Source organism: Protopterus annectens, chromosome 13.part0, assembly GCF_019279795.1.
Source record: "Protopterus annectens isolate FY-2018-M chromosome 13.part0, PAN1.0, whole genome shotgun sequence".
NCBI lineage: Eukaryota > Metazoa > Chordata > Ceratodontiformes > Protopteridae > Protopterus > Protopterus annectens.
In genome coordinates, this window is record NC_056747.1 from 569,837,106 (window position 1) to 569,855,098 (window position 17,993).

At 41.2% G+C, this 17,993-nt stretch overlaps 1 protein-coding gene across 5 annotated transcripts in view; it reads right to left on the reverse strand.

Moving 5' to 3' along the window:
* The window catches only part of DTX2 (deltex E3 ubiquitin ligase 2), a 1,297,167-nt gene that overhangs the window by 185,309 nt on the left and 1,093,865 nt on the right, over positions 1-17,993 (reverse strand). For all 5 annotated transcript variants that reach the window (XM_044054219.1, XM_044054221.1, XM_044054218.1 and 2 more), the window contains one exon: positions 14,399-14,488. In XM_044054219.1, the coding sequence (XP_043910154.1) occupies positions 14,399-14,488 (90 nt within the window). The remainder of the gene's footprint in view (positions 1-14,398; positions 14,489-17,993) is intronic.

Genomic DNA, 17,993 nt, shown 5'->3' on the forward strand with positions numbered 1-17,993 from the left:
GGCTTTGCCCTTTCGGGGCATCAAGAAAAGTCTCAAGTAAAATCCTTGTCCCTGCTCTTGTTGTGGTACTCGCTGAATGGCCCTCATGTCCATGAGGGATGAAACTTTCTTTTGTGCCTCTGCCCATTGATTATGTGGCAGGTCTGGCATACCTTTTGCCCTTGGCAGGGTGTGAAAGTGGAACCTGTAGCCCTGAGACACTATGTTCAAGACCCATTTGTCCTGGGTAATCATGTGCCAATTTTGTGAAAAAAGTGCTAGTTTTCCCCCTAAGGGGGCTGCCAAAAGATAAGTGCTTGGTTCTGGCAGAGGAAAGTCATTGGGACTGTTTCCTGTATGGCTGTGCTTTATCTTCTCCACTTTTGGAGGTAGAAGCACCCCATTGTTTAGGCCTGTATGAGCCTTGGGGCTGGGATCTGCCTCTGGGGTGTCTGTATCTGCCTCTTTGTGGCCTGTCTGACACTGGAAAGGTCCAATTCTTTGTAGGCCAGTTCCTGCTAAATCTGGGTGGCTGCACCTGTAAGAAATCCTTAACTGTATAGATTTTGCTTTGTCCTCCATTTTCTTCAACACCTCTTCTGCTTTAACACCAAACAAAGTATCATGCTGTAATGGAGCATCTAATAGTTTTGCTTTAACATGATCAGGCAGATTCGGTTCATTTAACCAAGCACGTCGCCTAATGACAGAACCCGTAACAGCAGCCCTGCAAGAGACCTCCAGAGAATCAAAACCAGATTGCAAAGTATGCTTTCCCATTTGTCCAGTTGCATGCAATAAATCCTGCATTTCTTTGTTTTCTGCACATTCAGAATTTGTTAACATTTTCTGTTTAAGCAGTGACAATACGTATTGCTGATATTTAAGCATATGCGAGTGACAATTTAAAGCCCTCACAGCCAAGGTAGCAAAAGTGTGAACCTTTTTCCCCCATCTGTCCAGCGCCCTTGAATCTCTACCAGAGGGGATAGGGTATTTTGCAGTGGAAGCCTTGACCCCTTTGGGACCCAGAGAAATAGTTTCTGGGTCAACAGCAGGGTTCCTATAAAGAAATTTATGTGAATCTGGAACCCTGTAGTATCTGTCTGGCTTAACAGGTGCAGAGGGTAGAGAGTCATGGGACAGGCCGGACACTGAAAATACATCTACAATGTCTAAAACAGGAGGGATAGCAAGAGGCCTGTGCGGAGGTAGTAAAAGAAAATCTCTAAGCCTTTTCTTAGATTCTGAGTAGTCTTGGCTCTCCCAGTGGAAGTGCTCTCTCATGGTATGCAGGGTTTCCCCAAAAGAAAAATCCTCAGGAGGGGATGCTGAAGGGATGGATTCTTCAGCATAGGGAGGGAGAGAGTATTCTTGGTCAGAAGAGGAACCACAGGAAATGGAAACCTGATCTGAAGATTCATATTCTGTCTCTTGCCTAGGCCTCTTCTCAGGAGGGGGATGGGAACCCCTGATCAAAGTAATTAGGTCTTCGGCCATTTTGAGCATCTGTTTTTAGGCATGGAGGCCTGTCCAAGAGCTTGCTGCACTTGTTTCTTTGTCTTTAGTGGTGCTTTAGTCTTTGCCTTTGAAGCTGTAGTCGGTTTTTATATATAACTGTGTAGGCCTGAAAACACCCTCAGAAGCCGATGCCTGCTCAGCGGCTCCGGACCCATCTGAGGGAATATTTTCCAAGTGTCCAATACCTTGAGTTTCCAGAGGCCTAGTCTGCTCCATGTGGGAGTCGAAAGCGGCCTGTGGCTCTGAGGTAGCGGGCGTCAGGGGCTGCGAAAGCGCCTCACTCTGAATCAGCGACTGGCTTAGAAGAAGCCTAGTCGTCAGTTTTGGACCTCGGATGCCTGTCCTTTTCCTTGCGTTTCTTATGAATTGCGGTAGTCTGATGGCTATCAGACGACATGGTGCAATTAAATCTTCGGCCAAAGTAATGAAATGCAAAATCATACCGACGCTTAATAGTGCATTGGTTAAATCTTGCACAAAATCTGCAATTAGCTACGTTGTGATCAGGGCCTAGGCAAGGAATACAATAAGAATGGAAGTCCTTATGAGGTATTTGCTTCCCACAAGAAATGCAACTATTAACTTTTTCTGACATCAGTCTGGAGCAAGAAAAAAAGTTTCCCCAACGGGGTACTTGGCTTTAAATGAAAACTTCTGAGATTTTAGTGTTCGAATTTCAGATCCAGAGTCGGCCGACCGGCACTTGCAAACTGCTTCTGCTTCAGGCACCACGTGGCAAGAAAGACTTAAGAAATGGCATCGGCTGCATCTTTTATACCCCTGGCGCACTGACGTCAGGGAAGAGGCGACAGCAACAGACGCCGGACCAGGACTTTGGAATTCAGGCCGACTGCGGGTAGCCTGCCAGCAGGATAACCAAAGAGTAATGACTGCAACAGTGAAACACGATGAACACTGCGGTCGTTTTCGAAAAAACAGTAGTCGCGAAAGAAGACTTTTTTGTCAAGAATCGGTAGTGTGAAGGACTTCCTCGAAAGCCAGTGACTGCTCAGCAGCTCCAGACCCATCCAAGGTAGAGACAACTGCAGGATCCTTAGTCGATGAAGAGTTTTGCGGCATAACAGACTCTAAAAGGGTCTCGGTAGTGGCCTGCCAATCCACAGAAGCGGGCATCAGGGGGCTGCGAAAGCTCCTCACTGAGGACCGAAGAACTGATGACTAGCTTAATGGAAGTGTTGTCAGTAGGTTTGGACCTGTGTGGTTTGTCTCTGTCTTTATCTTTACGTTTTTTTCAAAAGATCTGCTGTCGGAGGACTTACCAAAGCCATATTGGAATTAGAGGACTGAATGTGAAAATATCTGGCTACAATAAGGGCCCAACGATGGATAGCTTTGGCGTTGAAGAAAGCACAGAAGCGACAACAGGGTATGTCGTGGTCTGGGCCTAAGCAAGTGACGCAGTAAGAATGGAAGTCTTGGTGTGGTATTTGCTTTCCACAGGTGAGACAATTAACTTTTTCTGACATCGGTTAGTGCTACAAAAAAGGATCCCCAATGGGGCACTTAGATTTAGAAGATTTCAACTTCAATTCGGTAGATGAAACTCGGGTAGCGGCCAACCGGTTCTCGTGCTAACTCCTTCTGGCTCCATAGCAAGAAAGACTGATGTAATGGCGTCGGCTGCCTTACTTTATACTACTGATGACCTGACGTCAGTCCTGAAGCGACAGCAGCTGACGCAGAAATACTAAGCCTTTGGTATTCGGGCCAGCCGAGGGCTACCCAGGCAGGGATAACCTAAAAGTGATGACTGCAACAGTGAAACACAAAGAACATCAGGCGTCAGCACTGGGTGGTCTCTTCATGATTATCCCCCACCTTTAAAGAGATATTAGGATGAGGCTGGACGGCAGTAGTATTAGACCTTGACTTCTTGGTCTTTTTCTTAAGAGGTGGCTGTACCCTGGGGGCAGGTGGATTCAGCCGTGTTACCCTGGGCCAGCAACTTGAGATGACGGTTCTCAAGATAAATGAAAATTGAAGACAAACAGCTTGATGGTTCTCAAGATAAATGAAAATTGAAGACAAACAGCTGCAGAGTCCATTGGCACAAACACCTGACAATAGAGCACTTACTGTGGTCATGAGTAGTGCTCAGTCAAAACAAGAACCTTGTGGGGAACCTGCCTCCCACAGTGGCATTTCCCCTTTTTGGATGACATGAGTTCAATGGTATAAACGAAAAGGAGCCCCAAAGAGGAACTTATCTGAATGAGGCTCAGTATAACCACCACAGTGAAAAGTGCTCAGATCAATGTTCAACTATGGCGTTTGGACTGGTGGCAAAGTTGTTCTGAGTTTGGAGCATCTGTATGTCACCTTTATGCCTTACACTAATGCAGGAAGCATACGTCTGATGTACGACAATGCTAAGAATTACAGGCTTTGGTAAACTGGCTGGATGTGGGGCTATTCTTGGGCAGATCATTCCATAGGTTATGAATACTGCAAAAGTGAGACAGAAGGACAAACAACTATGAACAGTGAGTGTTGGAAATATTTAACACTCCTTCCTGTTCAAGGCCATAACCAATACAAAAAGGACAGGAAGTCTGATTTACATGGATGACATACTGATCAGAAGCTACACTTTTAAGCAGAGTATGCCAGTGATAACCCATGTAATAAACCAGAAGACAAATGCTGGGGCCAAACGGAAACCAAGCAAATTATCTGGGGGAGGGAACTGCTCTGGATGGACTTTCTTCTCAGAACCACAAACCAGAAGTACATTCAATGCATCAACCCCTCCAAAAAGATATCCTGAGAAACCTACAAGTTTCTCAAGCATCTGTAATTACCTTAAGCATTTTTTCTATGTGATTTCTGTTGGCCATCAAGCCTCCCCTCATAATAAAAACAGGACAGGACACATTTGTTCCATTATATGGGAAATTTCAACTAAGATTAGGGCTGTTATTTAGGCAGCCTTGAGGATGCTCTACGTCCACACCAACATCCCATGAATGAAGGCATTTATAATGTCCTAATGACTCTCTTGGGAGGGGAGAATACAATCCATGCTAACACAATGGACTACGATGCCTTCCCAATGTGAGTGATTACTTCTGCACACCAATGTTGTAGGGTGCCATCAAGTCAGTGGTTTGGTCACCATAATGGCCACTCCCAAGAGATGCATTTGCATAACAATCACCCCTCATCTCATACATGTGCAAGTGAATGGCCAGCTTAGAAAGAATTACATAACCAGCAGTATCAGTGCTGTCCTACATTAAATGTCAAACATTACAAACATGATTCTGAGCTAGAGGTTATAACTTATACCCATAACTCAAAGTACAGAAAGTTTCTCTTTTCCACTGTAAACCCAAAGAAGAAATTATGTATGGGACAAAAAAGTTGATTCTAACATAGCACTAGTCTTGATCCTTCTGGGAGAGTCAGAAGCACAGGGATTGTACTGCATCCAGTAGCTGGACAGTCACTTGGACCTTAGCACTCTAAGTTCAACCTTTGGAAATAAAATGTCAAAGTGACTACCTGCCTAAAAAGTGGCAGAAATAAAAAAAAGAGTATGACTAGGCTATATCTGGGTAGTCTAAACAAAATTAACAACCCCCCCAGATTTGAGGACTTCCAGTGTGGCAACCTAATTTTAGTATGGAGGTTTACTCCTATTCCATCCCACCTAAATAAAGAGATACAAGGAGTGAAATTACTGAGAACAGCCAAGATTAGGGACCAAACATACAACTGGGAGCACTGACTGCTCTCATGAAAAATAAAAACAAAAAACTGGCAAAAAAATTGCCTGCCCTAATCAACCCAGCTTCTCCACGCCTCACTGCAGTCCATTAACATGGCTGAATTGGGGCCATCATCCAAGAAAATACCGACCTTGGGAGACTGAGAAGGCAGGGTCTCTTCAAGCAATCTTTAAGATAAAGAAAATTAAGGGTACCCTGAAAGCCTACATCTACAGCACGGAAGAAAAAATATCTGAAATGGGCTTAGTTTTAAAATAGCACTCCAATATGTTACAGCAGTTAACTGATGAGAATACTGAGCTGAAAGCATGTGTTGATTCCACAGAAGTGAGAGCAGACTTAATGGAAGCTCAATTAGTGGGCTATGAAAACTGTAGCCAGTGCAAAAACATTAGGCTTGTATGGCCTATAAACTATTATTGTTCATTTAGAAACCTATGCATTGAAGGATTGTATTTGGTCTAATTTGGAAGGTTAATCACTGGAAAGCCTACATTAAAACCAAACTCAAGGGGTGTGGCCAAGGAACCTATCCAGGAAATAACCTACACAGTAACAGATTATGACAGGTCAAGCCTTTTATGAAGCCAGTTACACTCTTGAGGCAGCCTCTCAGAAAAGGAGTGGACCATGCAGCAGCCTTGCTTGAAGGTAGAACACCCAAAGATAAATTGCAAATAAGGAAGTTAATAATGATGCCTCACACTTTCCTTGGAGGGGGCAATAGAAGAACAATAGATTATTGCCAAGTCACACTACCAGGAGGGGATCCTCCACGGCAGAAATGCAAGCTATAGAAAGGGACAAAAGTTCCCTCCCTTCCTCAACAAGAGATCAAAGCAATGACTTGTAGCTAAACACAGCCTCCTCAGAACCAAGACAACAAGAAGGGGAAGACCTGTATAATCTCCCCCCAACACACACACAGAGACACAGACACACATGATCCCAAAAGTCATGTTTCCAAACAGAGATGCTGCGTCACTGTGAAGCCATGAAGCACTGCATCCTAAAAGGCTTGTAAAACAAACAAAAAAAAAACAAAGCAGTGTATGGTCATCACTTCCAGACAGTAGATTAAGTGCTTGTATCTTTCAATTCCACAAGACTTCAGCAAAATAAATCTTCAATGAAAACATGTCCATTTAAACAACAAAAGGCAAACAAGTGACCCCTTTCCTCAATAAAATATACTAAATATTTTAAGTTTTAATACACATTAAAAACACAGTATTTATAAATGAACTTAAACATTTGCAATTCATAAAAACACAGGAACCCTATAGCTGATAAAGTCTAAGCATTATACATTTAATAGAAATAAATTCATTAATTACAGGTGGGGAACTGGGCCCTTAATTTCAACTGCCAAAATAACTCATGTACTTCCAACCTATCATTCAAATCATATCTTTCATATCAAAATTATCATATTTTCTTAAATTTAATGTGCTGAAAAAAAAAACAAAAGTCCCCCAGGGGTGACCTTTGGAAAGATAGGTTGGAAGCACTAGAGTTATACGACTCCATGGCCTTCTCCCTGCAATGAGACCACACAGACCAAGGACTGATTGATCACATGGTGGAAACTAAAGCAAGTACCACATGATGCACAAATCAGGGTGCAGTCCTCCTTGGTTTCAAGTGCCCACTTACAGAAATAAAGTTTATCTCTGTTACACAGGTCAAGACACCCACCACTGGAAATCAGGGAAGCCATGAAATACATGGAATTATTATTCCTATTAGAACAGGGCCTCACAGAGTTGTCTAACTGAAATCTAAGGTACTGAGACAATGACTACCCTGTGGTACAAGGGAAGAAACCCTTCCAATGATTCCAGGAGGATCCTGTTTAGGCCATTTTAGGGCGAAGACCAAAAGCAGAAGAAGATAATCTTCATATTTGTCATCAAATTTAAAGGCCATGCTATTGAAGAAATTTTAATTCACCTCTAAGGATCAATACCAAAGCTAAGCAAACAGCAAAAAAAGAACTCAAAGATATGAAGGAGAAATGTGCTGATGTGGTTGAAAGTTTACATCACAGCAGACATCACGGATGCACTTTTCTCCGTTGAGAAAGTGAAAATTTCTGAAAAACAAATGATGCATTTTGAACACTGGAAAAGTTAATTCAGCCTTAGTTCCTGTCGCTCGTCTAGTCAGGATGTTCTAGAGGAGTTCTGTGGGTTCTATTCAAGCAGCTTTATTATGTGCAAACACATCATGATTGAAGCTTATCAACTTTAACATATGTAACTTATATACAAACTAGCTATTACATTCATACATGCTCACTCTCTGGCTGCACTCTCAAAATGGCACTGACTACAGTATGTGCTTGCTATTTATATATGCACGTTCAGTCCTTGATATTCTTCTTAAAGATACAGCACACACACACTGTTCTACATCTTCCCTCTGAGAAATAGACTATGCAATGCTAAACTTCAGCTGATATGCAAACAGTACAAATAGTTTGTCATGCAATTATACAGAACTAGGTACATATACACAATTATGTCCACATTGCTGGGTATTTCACACTAGGTCTGAAAATGTGACTAAACCGTGTGACAAAGCTGAGAATTAGACTTGGCAATTGAAACAGTTTCTGCTGAATGTTCAACCTTAGGAATATTGAGAACATCATCGGAGGTGGAATCAGAAGGTAAGACGTTCTGGAACAGCAGCATTGTCTGGATTGCACTGAGATCTAGAGTCTATATCACAGGAACAATGCTGAAATATTGATTCTGGTACAGGAAGAAGACATCTGTAATTTCTCCTGTACTCCACACCCTCAGATTCTATGAAGTAGGATCTCAGCTCAGTACATATACCTGTTACTTGACCAGTCCAGTCAAATCCTTTTGCCATTTATATCCTTACTGTCTCTCCTTTCAATGGATGAAGAAATCTGCTTGATTTATCATAACTGGACCTCTGGATAGAACACTTCCTGAATAATTGGGCTCTGATGGTTCTGTGATTTTTAGCTTTAGGTCTTAATAAACTGGAGCTAATAAGTAGTGTTGTTCTAGTTTGTCTACATAGACGTCTCTGAATAGGCGAGCCCATATATCGTCACAGGGTATGTTTCTGATATTAAGTAAATTCAAAAAGACAATCGGTCACACTTTGACCTTTCAAGTAATTATTTTGCACTCTGTACTGCACACATTCAGCTAGTCCATTTGAGTGTGGATATTCTGGACAACTAGTAACATATACAAAGTCCCACTATGTTGAAAATTTCTGAAACAACTGATTAGTAAATTGAGTACCATTGTCAGAAATAACTGTGTGGACTACCATGGACTGAGAAATGACATTTCAACTTGGTAATAACAGCAGTGGATGTAAGATTAGGTAGTAAATCAAGCTCAAACCAGTTTAAATAAGACTCTACCAATTTGAATATATCAGTGGCTACTGTTGATCAAGGTAGTATAGGAACTTGACTTTGCTGAAGTGGTTCTGTTTGCAAACGTTTTGTACTGTTGCATACTAAACAAGAGGAAAGTACATTGTCAAGGTCTTTCACTAGTGAAGGCCAAAATACTAGTTCTCTTGCACTTCTTTTGGTAGATTCAGAACCTGGATGACTACAATACAAAATCAGGACATATTCATATTGTAAGTAAGCAGGAACAGGACCTTTGAAAATAATGCCATCTTCCATCAACATCTCATCTGTGCAAGGAAAGTAGGTTTGCACTTCAGGTGGTACACTAGATTGCTTTGACAGCCATCCAACATTAATGTAGTGGTTGAGCTTTTGCAAAATTGGATCAGTCTTTGTATGATCTTCTCAGCTCAAGTCTCGTGGTAAACAAATTACGCACTTCCATTATGTCAAAGTCAAAATTCTCTGCATTAAGCTGTTCCACTGTATTTCTGGGTGATCTGGATAAGGTATCAGCCAGATAAAGTAGTCTGCCTTTCATATAGGCCATTTTGAAGTTGTACTTCTGCAATTTGATCATCATTCTTGCGTCTATATTACAAGATCGAATGTTTAGATGATTGAACACCTGAACATCGAACTTGCAATATTAAACCTAAAAACATCTCAGGGAAAGACATCTGTTGGCCACAAAAATAAAAAAAATAACTTTACACCAAAACTAAGTGGGGGGCTGTGCCCCCCCCCCCTAACTAAATATACCAACTTTGAGATCACTCTACAGTAGACAAAATGGCAAAATCTGAATGGCCAAGGGAAATCTCTGCCTGCATTAAATCAGCCATTCACTGCGTTTTGCTTTCGATATTACAAGTTTGATGTTTAGGTGTTCAATCACCTAAACATTCGATCTTGTAATATAGAACCTCATTCTTTATAATCTTGTTGGAGCTGACTGCATAAGCTTTTTTAGAACAGTAACTAGAGGTTTGTGGTCAGTTTCAATCTGAATAGCTCGACCATAGATATAATCATGAAACTTTGAACATGAAAATACTGTTTCCAAAAGTTCTCTCTCAATTTGAGCATGCTGCATTTCAGTTTGGTAAGGGTTCTAGATGCATAGGCTACTGGTCTGTCTTCTTGAAAAATAACTGTGCCAAGACCAAATTCTGAAGCATCACAAAAGAGAGTGACTGGTTTATTGACATCACAGTATCTTAATGTAGGTGGGGTGGCAATTTTCTGCTTAAGGTCTTCAAATGCCTTCTGGTGCTGTTCCAACCAAGACCATGTAATACCTTTCGCGTTGGCTCTCTCAAAGGTGCCGTCAACTCACTGAAGTCTGGTATGAACTTGCCTAAATAGCTGACCATGCCAAGGAAACCTTGTAGAGCTTGATTATTATCTAGCGTTGACATCTCAAGAACAGCTGCTTGCTTAGGTGGGTCTAGTCTTAAGTCAATGATGGTAAATAAAATTACCTACATATTTAACTTCTGGTAGTCTGAATTTGCACTTGAGAGGATTGAGTTTTAAGTTCACTTCACATGCTCTGTCTAGAACTCTCTTAAGGTTTGTCATGCTCTGTTTCACCACTGCCTACAACCAATAAATCATCTACTACTATGGTACATCGATAACCTGAAAAAATTCCCTCCACTGCATGCTGGAAGACTTCACTTGCAGAATTTATTCCAAATAGCATCCTCAGGAATCTATCTGCCAAATGGGGTACTAAAAGTAGTACGTAATGAGGATTTGCGATCAAGCATCACTTGCCAAAATGAACTCTCTGCATTCAAGACAAAAAACAATGGCATTCAGTATTAGGGCTGCAACCTCTTTGACTGTATGCACTGGATGATGTGGTCACTTTAATACTTTGTTCAAATCTCTTGGATCAATAGATATTATGATCTCATCTGAGCCTTTTTTTGTGGGCTGCTACCATGGATGACACCCATTCAATTGGTTCTGTAACTGGACAAATTACACCCTGCTGCACCATTTTATCTGACTGAGCTTTGACTTTATCTTGCATAGCTATTGGAACTTTTCTTGCTGGTCTAACTACTGGATTGACCTCTGGGTCTAACTTCATAGAATACACAACTGGAAGTTTGCCCAACTTGTCATAAAAAACCAGCACACTCAGAAAATGGCTTCAGAAAAATTGGAACTAGGAAATGTGCTTATATGATGAACTTCTTCAGTAAAAGAAAGCCGATTCATTATCAAACTGTCTGAGACCCAATAATGACTGCACAAGTCTTTGAACTACATAAAACAAGCTGTAACAGTTACTAGCCAAATAACATGAAACCACTACTGTGCCTTTGGTCTGAATTTCTTCACCTCCATAAGCAAGTTTCACACTACTAGCCACATTGAGTTGTTTGTTAGTTCTCACCTTAGCAAATGTGTCTGCTGATATAACATTACACTTTGAACTAATGTCTATAGTTTGAGCTCTGTGGATTTACCATTGATCTGGACAGTACAAAACACTTCGTTCTTTGCCAACAAATTCAGTGCATCAGCCTTTTCACCAATTACTGGTACGCCATCTACATAGAAAGTAGAATTGCAGCTCTCTATATGACCAACTTGCTTTTTTGAGTGACCCTTCTTTATAACTGTGTGAGATTTACTTTAAATGCAAAACTTTTTGAAAATGGTTCCATGTTTTACACTTATGGCATTGCTGACCAAATGCTAAGCATTTCACTCTTTTAGACTCATGATTGGCACCACAACTGCGACAGTTAACAATAAAGCTGGATTTGGGTTTTGCTGACTAATGCTTGTACTGCACTGAGTATGCTCCTTTCTTAGAACTTGCTGGAAAACTACGTAGTTTCCCTGGTAAACCAACAGGGGCTGTGGCTGCCGGGTCCCCTTCAAAACATCTAACACCCATAACATCTAATTTCATAACATTGAGAGCAGACAATCTAAAACCCAAAACATCGAATTTCATAACATCTAACGATACAAATCACATGAAAACAACATCCCTTCCACATATAACGACATATAACGACACCAAACCACCAAATACACTTTTTACTACGTTTCTATAGGGGGGCTTGATACAGTGTGGTTAGGAAATTAACTTTTTCCCACTGCAGTGCGATCTTGGAGTTGGTATGTTTCATTTATGGGGGTGGAGCCCCCCACATGGAGGGTGCAGGGGGCTTGTCCCCCTGCAGAAACGTAGTAAAAAGTGTGTTTAGCAGTTCGGTGTTGTTATATGTGGAGGGGATGTTATTTCCTTGTGATTTGTAGTGTTAGATGTTATGAAATTCGATGTTATGGGTTTTAGATGCTTCAAAGTAGACCCGTGGCTGCCATGTGCTTAGGCCTGCTTCTGTTTGCCACATGTTGCATGCTGTCTACATTTGCTCTGGAGCCTGCTGAAACAATGATCTTGTCACTTGCAAGCATACTAGTGTGCCTTTCTGTAACTTCATGGATTTGACAAAACTCAATAGCTTTGCTCAATGTTAAAGCACTTCACGAAGCAAATCTCTCTCACAGCAGCACTATTAATACCACACACAAGCCTGTCGTTTATCAAGTCAGCAAACTGATGCATTTTAGCTTTGTTTCTCAGGTCTGTAATATAAGCTGCAAAAGTTTCCCATGGTTTCTGATCTCTTGTGTAAAACAAATGCCTCTCTCATGTAATATTTGTCTGGGGATCACACATCTCTCTGAATTTGAACTTCAAACATTCAGGGTCTTTCCTAGATTCAGGCTGTACAACAATATGACAATTTTCACCTTCTCCCTCATATACTGCTGGTGCATACACAAATGAATGCTCTCTTTCAATGGCTTCTGACCCAGCTAGGTTTAGCAAAATGAATACCCTGGTGCATACATCTTCGTCAGAATAAGCTGCTTGTATAAAAATATAGTACACTCTTGCTCAAATATTCTCCAGTTCTCTGTAATATTCTGATCAAATACAAGTAGTGAGAGCTTTCGAAATCAGTCTGCCATTATTAACACATCAGTGAAGGGCTCTGCAAGTATGCACACACACACACACACACACACACACACACACATACATATGCCAGAAATATATGCCAGTATTTGTAACTTTGCCCAATAGCACAACAAGCCTCTGAACAACTGAACTTTGTGAAATAAGTTTCTCAGGCACTGTAACACTTTCAAAATTGTTGTACTGCAAAAGTCATCTCTTATCGTTTCAAAATGACTGCACTGTGCAAATAAACTGGGCAGAAGCTCAAAGTAAGAAACATTTCAAAGTAACTGCACTTTGCAAACAGTACATTGCACACTGAAAATTTCCCCAAAATGGCAGTACTTTGCTAGATAATTCTTTGCAGGGCAAGAAACACTCTGTAATGACGGCACTTTCATTTATTTAACATTTGTTTACCAGGAAAGTCCGACTTGGAACAAAGCCAATTTTCAGCGAAGGCCTGGGGAAAAACGCTCCAGACATGTCTTTATAACATGGGAGGAAACCAAAATACCCGGAGGAAACCCACATGAATGCAGAGAGGACACATACAGACTCTGCATAGAAGACTTCCCAGCCGAAAATTGAACCAGAGAATCTCTTGCTGTGAGGCGACAATGCTACTGTTGCATACGCACCCAGCACAAGAAACTTTTCAAAATGGCTGTACTTTAACTGTACATCTCAAAATAGTTGCACTTTGCACACAAACTCACTCTTCGGAATACATGCACAGTAATAAGGACAAACTGTAAGCACTTTTACACACTTTGAGATACTTCGAATAACTCTAGTTATGCCCTTGATACAATATGAAGACGTAGTTATGCAAAAACACAATACTTTGCCAAAAAACATGCAGTCTTGCTTTATTTATGCTTAATGTGCCCTTTTTGCTCTTATATTTGTTTTGCTCGTTTAATCTCTTTTCATGCCCATTGTACCTTTCTTGTGATCATTTTACTATAAACATGCCTATTTTGCTTTAAACATGCTCATTTTGCATCTCCAAGGCAATTCTAAACCTCTTATGTGCTTTTCTGTCAATTGTTTAATCAAATATCTTAATCTTAAACATTTTGTTTAATTAATAAACCTTTTGTGCCTCTCGGTTGTCTAATAATGCGATTTGTGCTCTTGTAAGGACTGTTTTATCTTTTTTATAAAATAAACTGTTTGTGCAAATTTTCATTACCTTTGGTTCTTTTCGGTCTCTCTTCCATGCTTGTTTCTCTTAGTTTACCTTCACTGTTAACTCTGCACCTCATGGCTTTGAATATTAATCTCTAGAATCCCAATTCTGACACCATGTCGCTCGTCTAGTCAGGATGTAATAGAGGAGTCTTTGTGGGTTCTGTTCAAGTAGCTTTATTATATACAAACACATCACGATTGAAGCTTATCAACTTTAACTTAGGTAACTTGTATACAAACTAGCTATTACATTCACACATGCTCACACTCTGGCTGCACCCCCAAAATGGCACAGAGTATATTATGTGCTTACTATTTATATATGCATGTTCAGTCCTTGATATGTTTCTTAAAGATACAGAGCACATGCACTGTTCTACAGTTCCTATCGAGGAAAGACCCTATCAAAGGAAGTTAAATCATTAAATGTACATTTATCTGTGTCTGAAATTATCTTTAACATCTATGCACACCGAAAGGCACCTGTGCAAATACTTCATAAAGAAGCATATTGTGAGGTTCATAATTGCCGCTTACCTTTCTACCCTTGTTATTATCTGGAAGAAAACATATCCGTGGAAATCCTCGTGCAGAATATGGAAGCCCTGGATTAGGGTGTTCTGGACCCTAAAATAAAACACCAACAATTATCCATTTTTCCCATGCTCATCAGTTTACTTGCACAAATAAATATTTAAGAAAACACCATATGCAATCATCAAGTACCCAGACAAGACTTTCCCCCACCCTTTCCTTCTACAGTGATGGTGGAAATAGAAAGCAATGGTTTGTGACTGGAACAAGACATGGGGCAAACATATCCAATATTACAGCTCCTACATTAAATACTTCAGGCACTACACAGTTGACAATGGAACTGAATAAGGGGAATTAACAGCTGCTTATCAGCATTTATACATCTTATTCTTAAATATTGCCTGTCACACACACTTGCACACATGTGAGCGCGCGCACACACACTCACACAGTTTGCTGCTCCCTCAGACATTTTAGATTTGATCACTGGGGCACAAAGAGGTAAAAGCTGTACAAGAACATGATATTCCCCACCAAGTGTGACCTGGAGCAGAAGCGTTCCTTTTTTTCAGGAGAATCCATACACAAAGGAGTCCCCAATCTTCAGGTGTAGGTCATAAGGAGAGTGAGCCAACAGTTGTCAAGAGTGGGAGGCCCACTACACAAGGAGCTTTCTTTAGGCCATAACCCTGCCCCCCCCCCCCCACACACACACACACAGTGCTGAAACTACTAATGTAAACTGGTTGAGCAATAAGATGCAGTCACTGAGGGTGTGCTTGCCATGGGATCTAGAGCAGCCACATCTCCTCAACCATAATCACAGCCTAGAGATCGTTCCTAGCCCTGGCCTTCACACCATGGTTTGGTCAATCCATACTCATACATAAACACACGTTTACGTATATGTGTGTGCGTGTGTGTGTTTATACACACACAAAATAAAAATCACACACAGATGCAAAATGTTTTTATTTGTAATAAACATATTTTGAAACGGGGAGACAAGAATAACACGCATACCCCTGAATGAGGACCCTGTTTTGCCTTTAATTTCTAAGTCAGCAATAATACTAGCTCATGGATGAGCAAACAATTCTATTTGAGTCACAAAAGCATTATGAAATTGTGATGTCATACCTAGATATGACTGTTCTAAACAAGCTGGTATTCTTAAACTACCTTGATATGACACAGACAGAGAGAGGGAAACACAATCACAAATAGGTGAATATTTGTGTGGCTGCAAAGTGCAGAAATTTTAAAACTGAGGTTCAAGAGAAATGTACATATCACATTTGCCTTCATTTTGTAATTTAGCAACATCATCTGCTAGTTAACCAAACAAGTAGAGTCAAAGTAGCATTACCGATTACAAATCTATTGCTCTTTCTCTCGACATAGCAACAAATTCAAAATACCCCACAGGTTCCTAATAAAAAAAGATGCTGGTCTTAATAACAACAGTTTCCAAACTATTATCATTAAGGAGTAAAGGGAAGGGGGTTAGGAGGGAGGAAAGCTGAGGAAGAATGAACACGGGCAACAACGATGTAATGTTATGGTGAGTACATAACTGTAGCTGATGTTGACATTTTCATTCATTACTCCACTGATGGGACAGAGTCCCCAGCTAGATGAACCTTGGGTGGTCCTCATGGAAGGATATTTCAGAGGAATGGGGAGGCAAAGGCAGCTCAGTTCCCAGAAACCCAATCCAATTTATAATAAGCAATAAAGGTATGAGCACTGGACCAAGTGGCAGCAGCACAAATGTCATCTATTGATGTTCTTGACCAAAAATCTGGAGAGACTGCCATCGACCTTGGGAAATGTGCACTACGGAGGCTTAGGAAAGACAACCCTCTTTGGCTATACACAAACGATATGCAATCAGTTAACCATGGGCTAAGGTTACTTTAGAAACTGCCATACCCAATCTGTTCGTTAAGGAGACAAACTGGTCAGTGCTCCTGAAATCTTTGGTCCAATGATGACAGAACCAACGTTGTTTGTGTATATCCTAAAGACGGAGCATGTATTCAAATTTATTACAGAAAGTTGGAAAGAAAACCGGGAGGTTAATGACCTGGTTAATATTAGCCTCGGAAGCCACCTTAGGCAAAAAAAAAAATAGGTTGATATGTACAGAAACAATATCCTAATGAAAAAAAAAACAGGTAAGGAGACTTGGAGGAAAAAGCATGGAGTTCGGATACCTGTGTAGCTGACTAGCAACCAAAAAAATATTTTCAGGACAAAACCTTTAAGCCCATCTTGGCTGCAGGTTCAAAAGGGGCTTGGGTCCGACTTCGTGGCAGGATAGGTAAATCCAAAGGAGGGGTACGATCCTTTACTTGGGGCCTAAGCAAGAAGGTACCTTTCAGAAAGGCCTTGCATAGCCTAGAAGCAGCTAAGGAAGAATTATTTCTCCAGAATGGAAGTTTGAAATGGCAGCCAGCTGCACCTTTACAGTAGAAAAATTGCCCCCATCACTGAAAATTGAAGCTAAAACTTCAAGTACAGCTGGTATTATAGGTTCATAGGTAGGTACTAGGCTATCGGCCCGATGGCCTACGTAGGCCTAACCAACAAGATTCCCTGGTTGAAGCCACCCAAGAAAGTTATTTTCCTGTGCCACTGTCGAGCAGAGACACAGAAGTGATCCCCAGGGTGTATTTCCTATTTCCCAGCCACTCATCAAGATTTTTCTTGAAGAGTGCTAATGAAGAACTTTGCTTGACACAGATGGGTAAGCCTGTTCCAGAGTATGGGAAGTCTCTGGGACAGGAATCTATCCCTCCAGCACATCCTGTTTATTGTGGTGACAAGGTTTAGGTCCCTAGAGTGTGCAGCTCAGGGGGATTGGGATTTCTTTAGGCGTAGCATGTCCAACAGCTCTGGGTATGACATAGTTTTATATGTTAGGCAGAGATCACCTCAGACTAGCCGATACACTATGGAGTAAAGCTTGAGTTTTTTGGAACGGTCAGTGTAGGGCATCTAGGCCAGTAATCCTCTTTGTGAGGTACTTTTGTGGCCTTTCCAGCTGCTGCAGATGTGTTGTGATGTACATTCCAAAAGGGGCGCTGCACTCTATAATGGGTATGAGTGTCGAGTAGAGGGGAACAATGACCTCTTTTTTCCTGGATGAGAACCCTTTTATGATGAGGTGTGCCGCGTAGAACTTCCCGACTACTGTGGCGATGTGACTATCAAAGGAGAGACTACTGTCCACCTGGGTCCCAAGGTCTCATCACACATTTGGTGTTAAGTAGACTGCTGTCTATGTAGTAGCTCATGGGTACAGAGTTTTTACCAAAGGGGATGACAATGCCCTTTTTGGCATTGAGCTTGAGGCCATGGCTCTGACACCAGGCATCTGTCTCAGCGAGGCCCTTCTGTAGGATTTCCACATCATTTGGGGACTCTATTATGGCTCCTACTTTGCAGTCATATGCGAACTTCGTTAGCCAGAGGCCTTCTGTGATTGGTATCTACTTCTCTGAAGTACAGGCTAACAGGAGAGGTCCCAGGACTGAACCCTGTGGTACTCCACTTGTCACTGGTTTGAGGTCAGATTTGGAATGTGCAA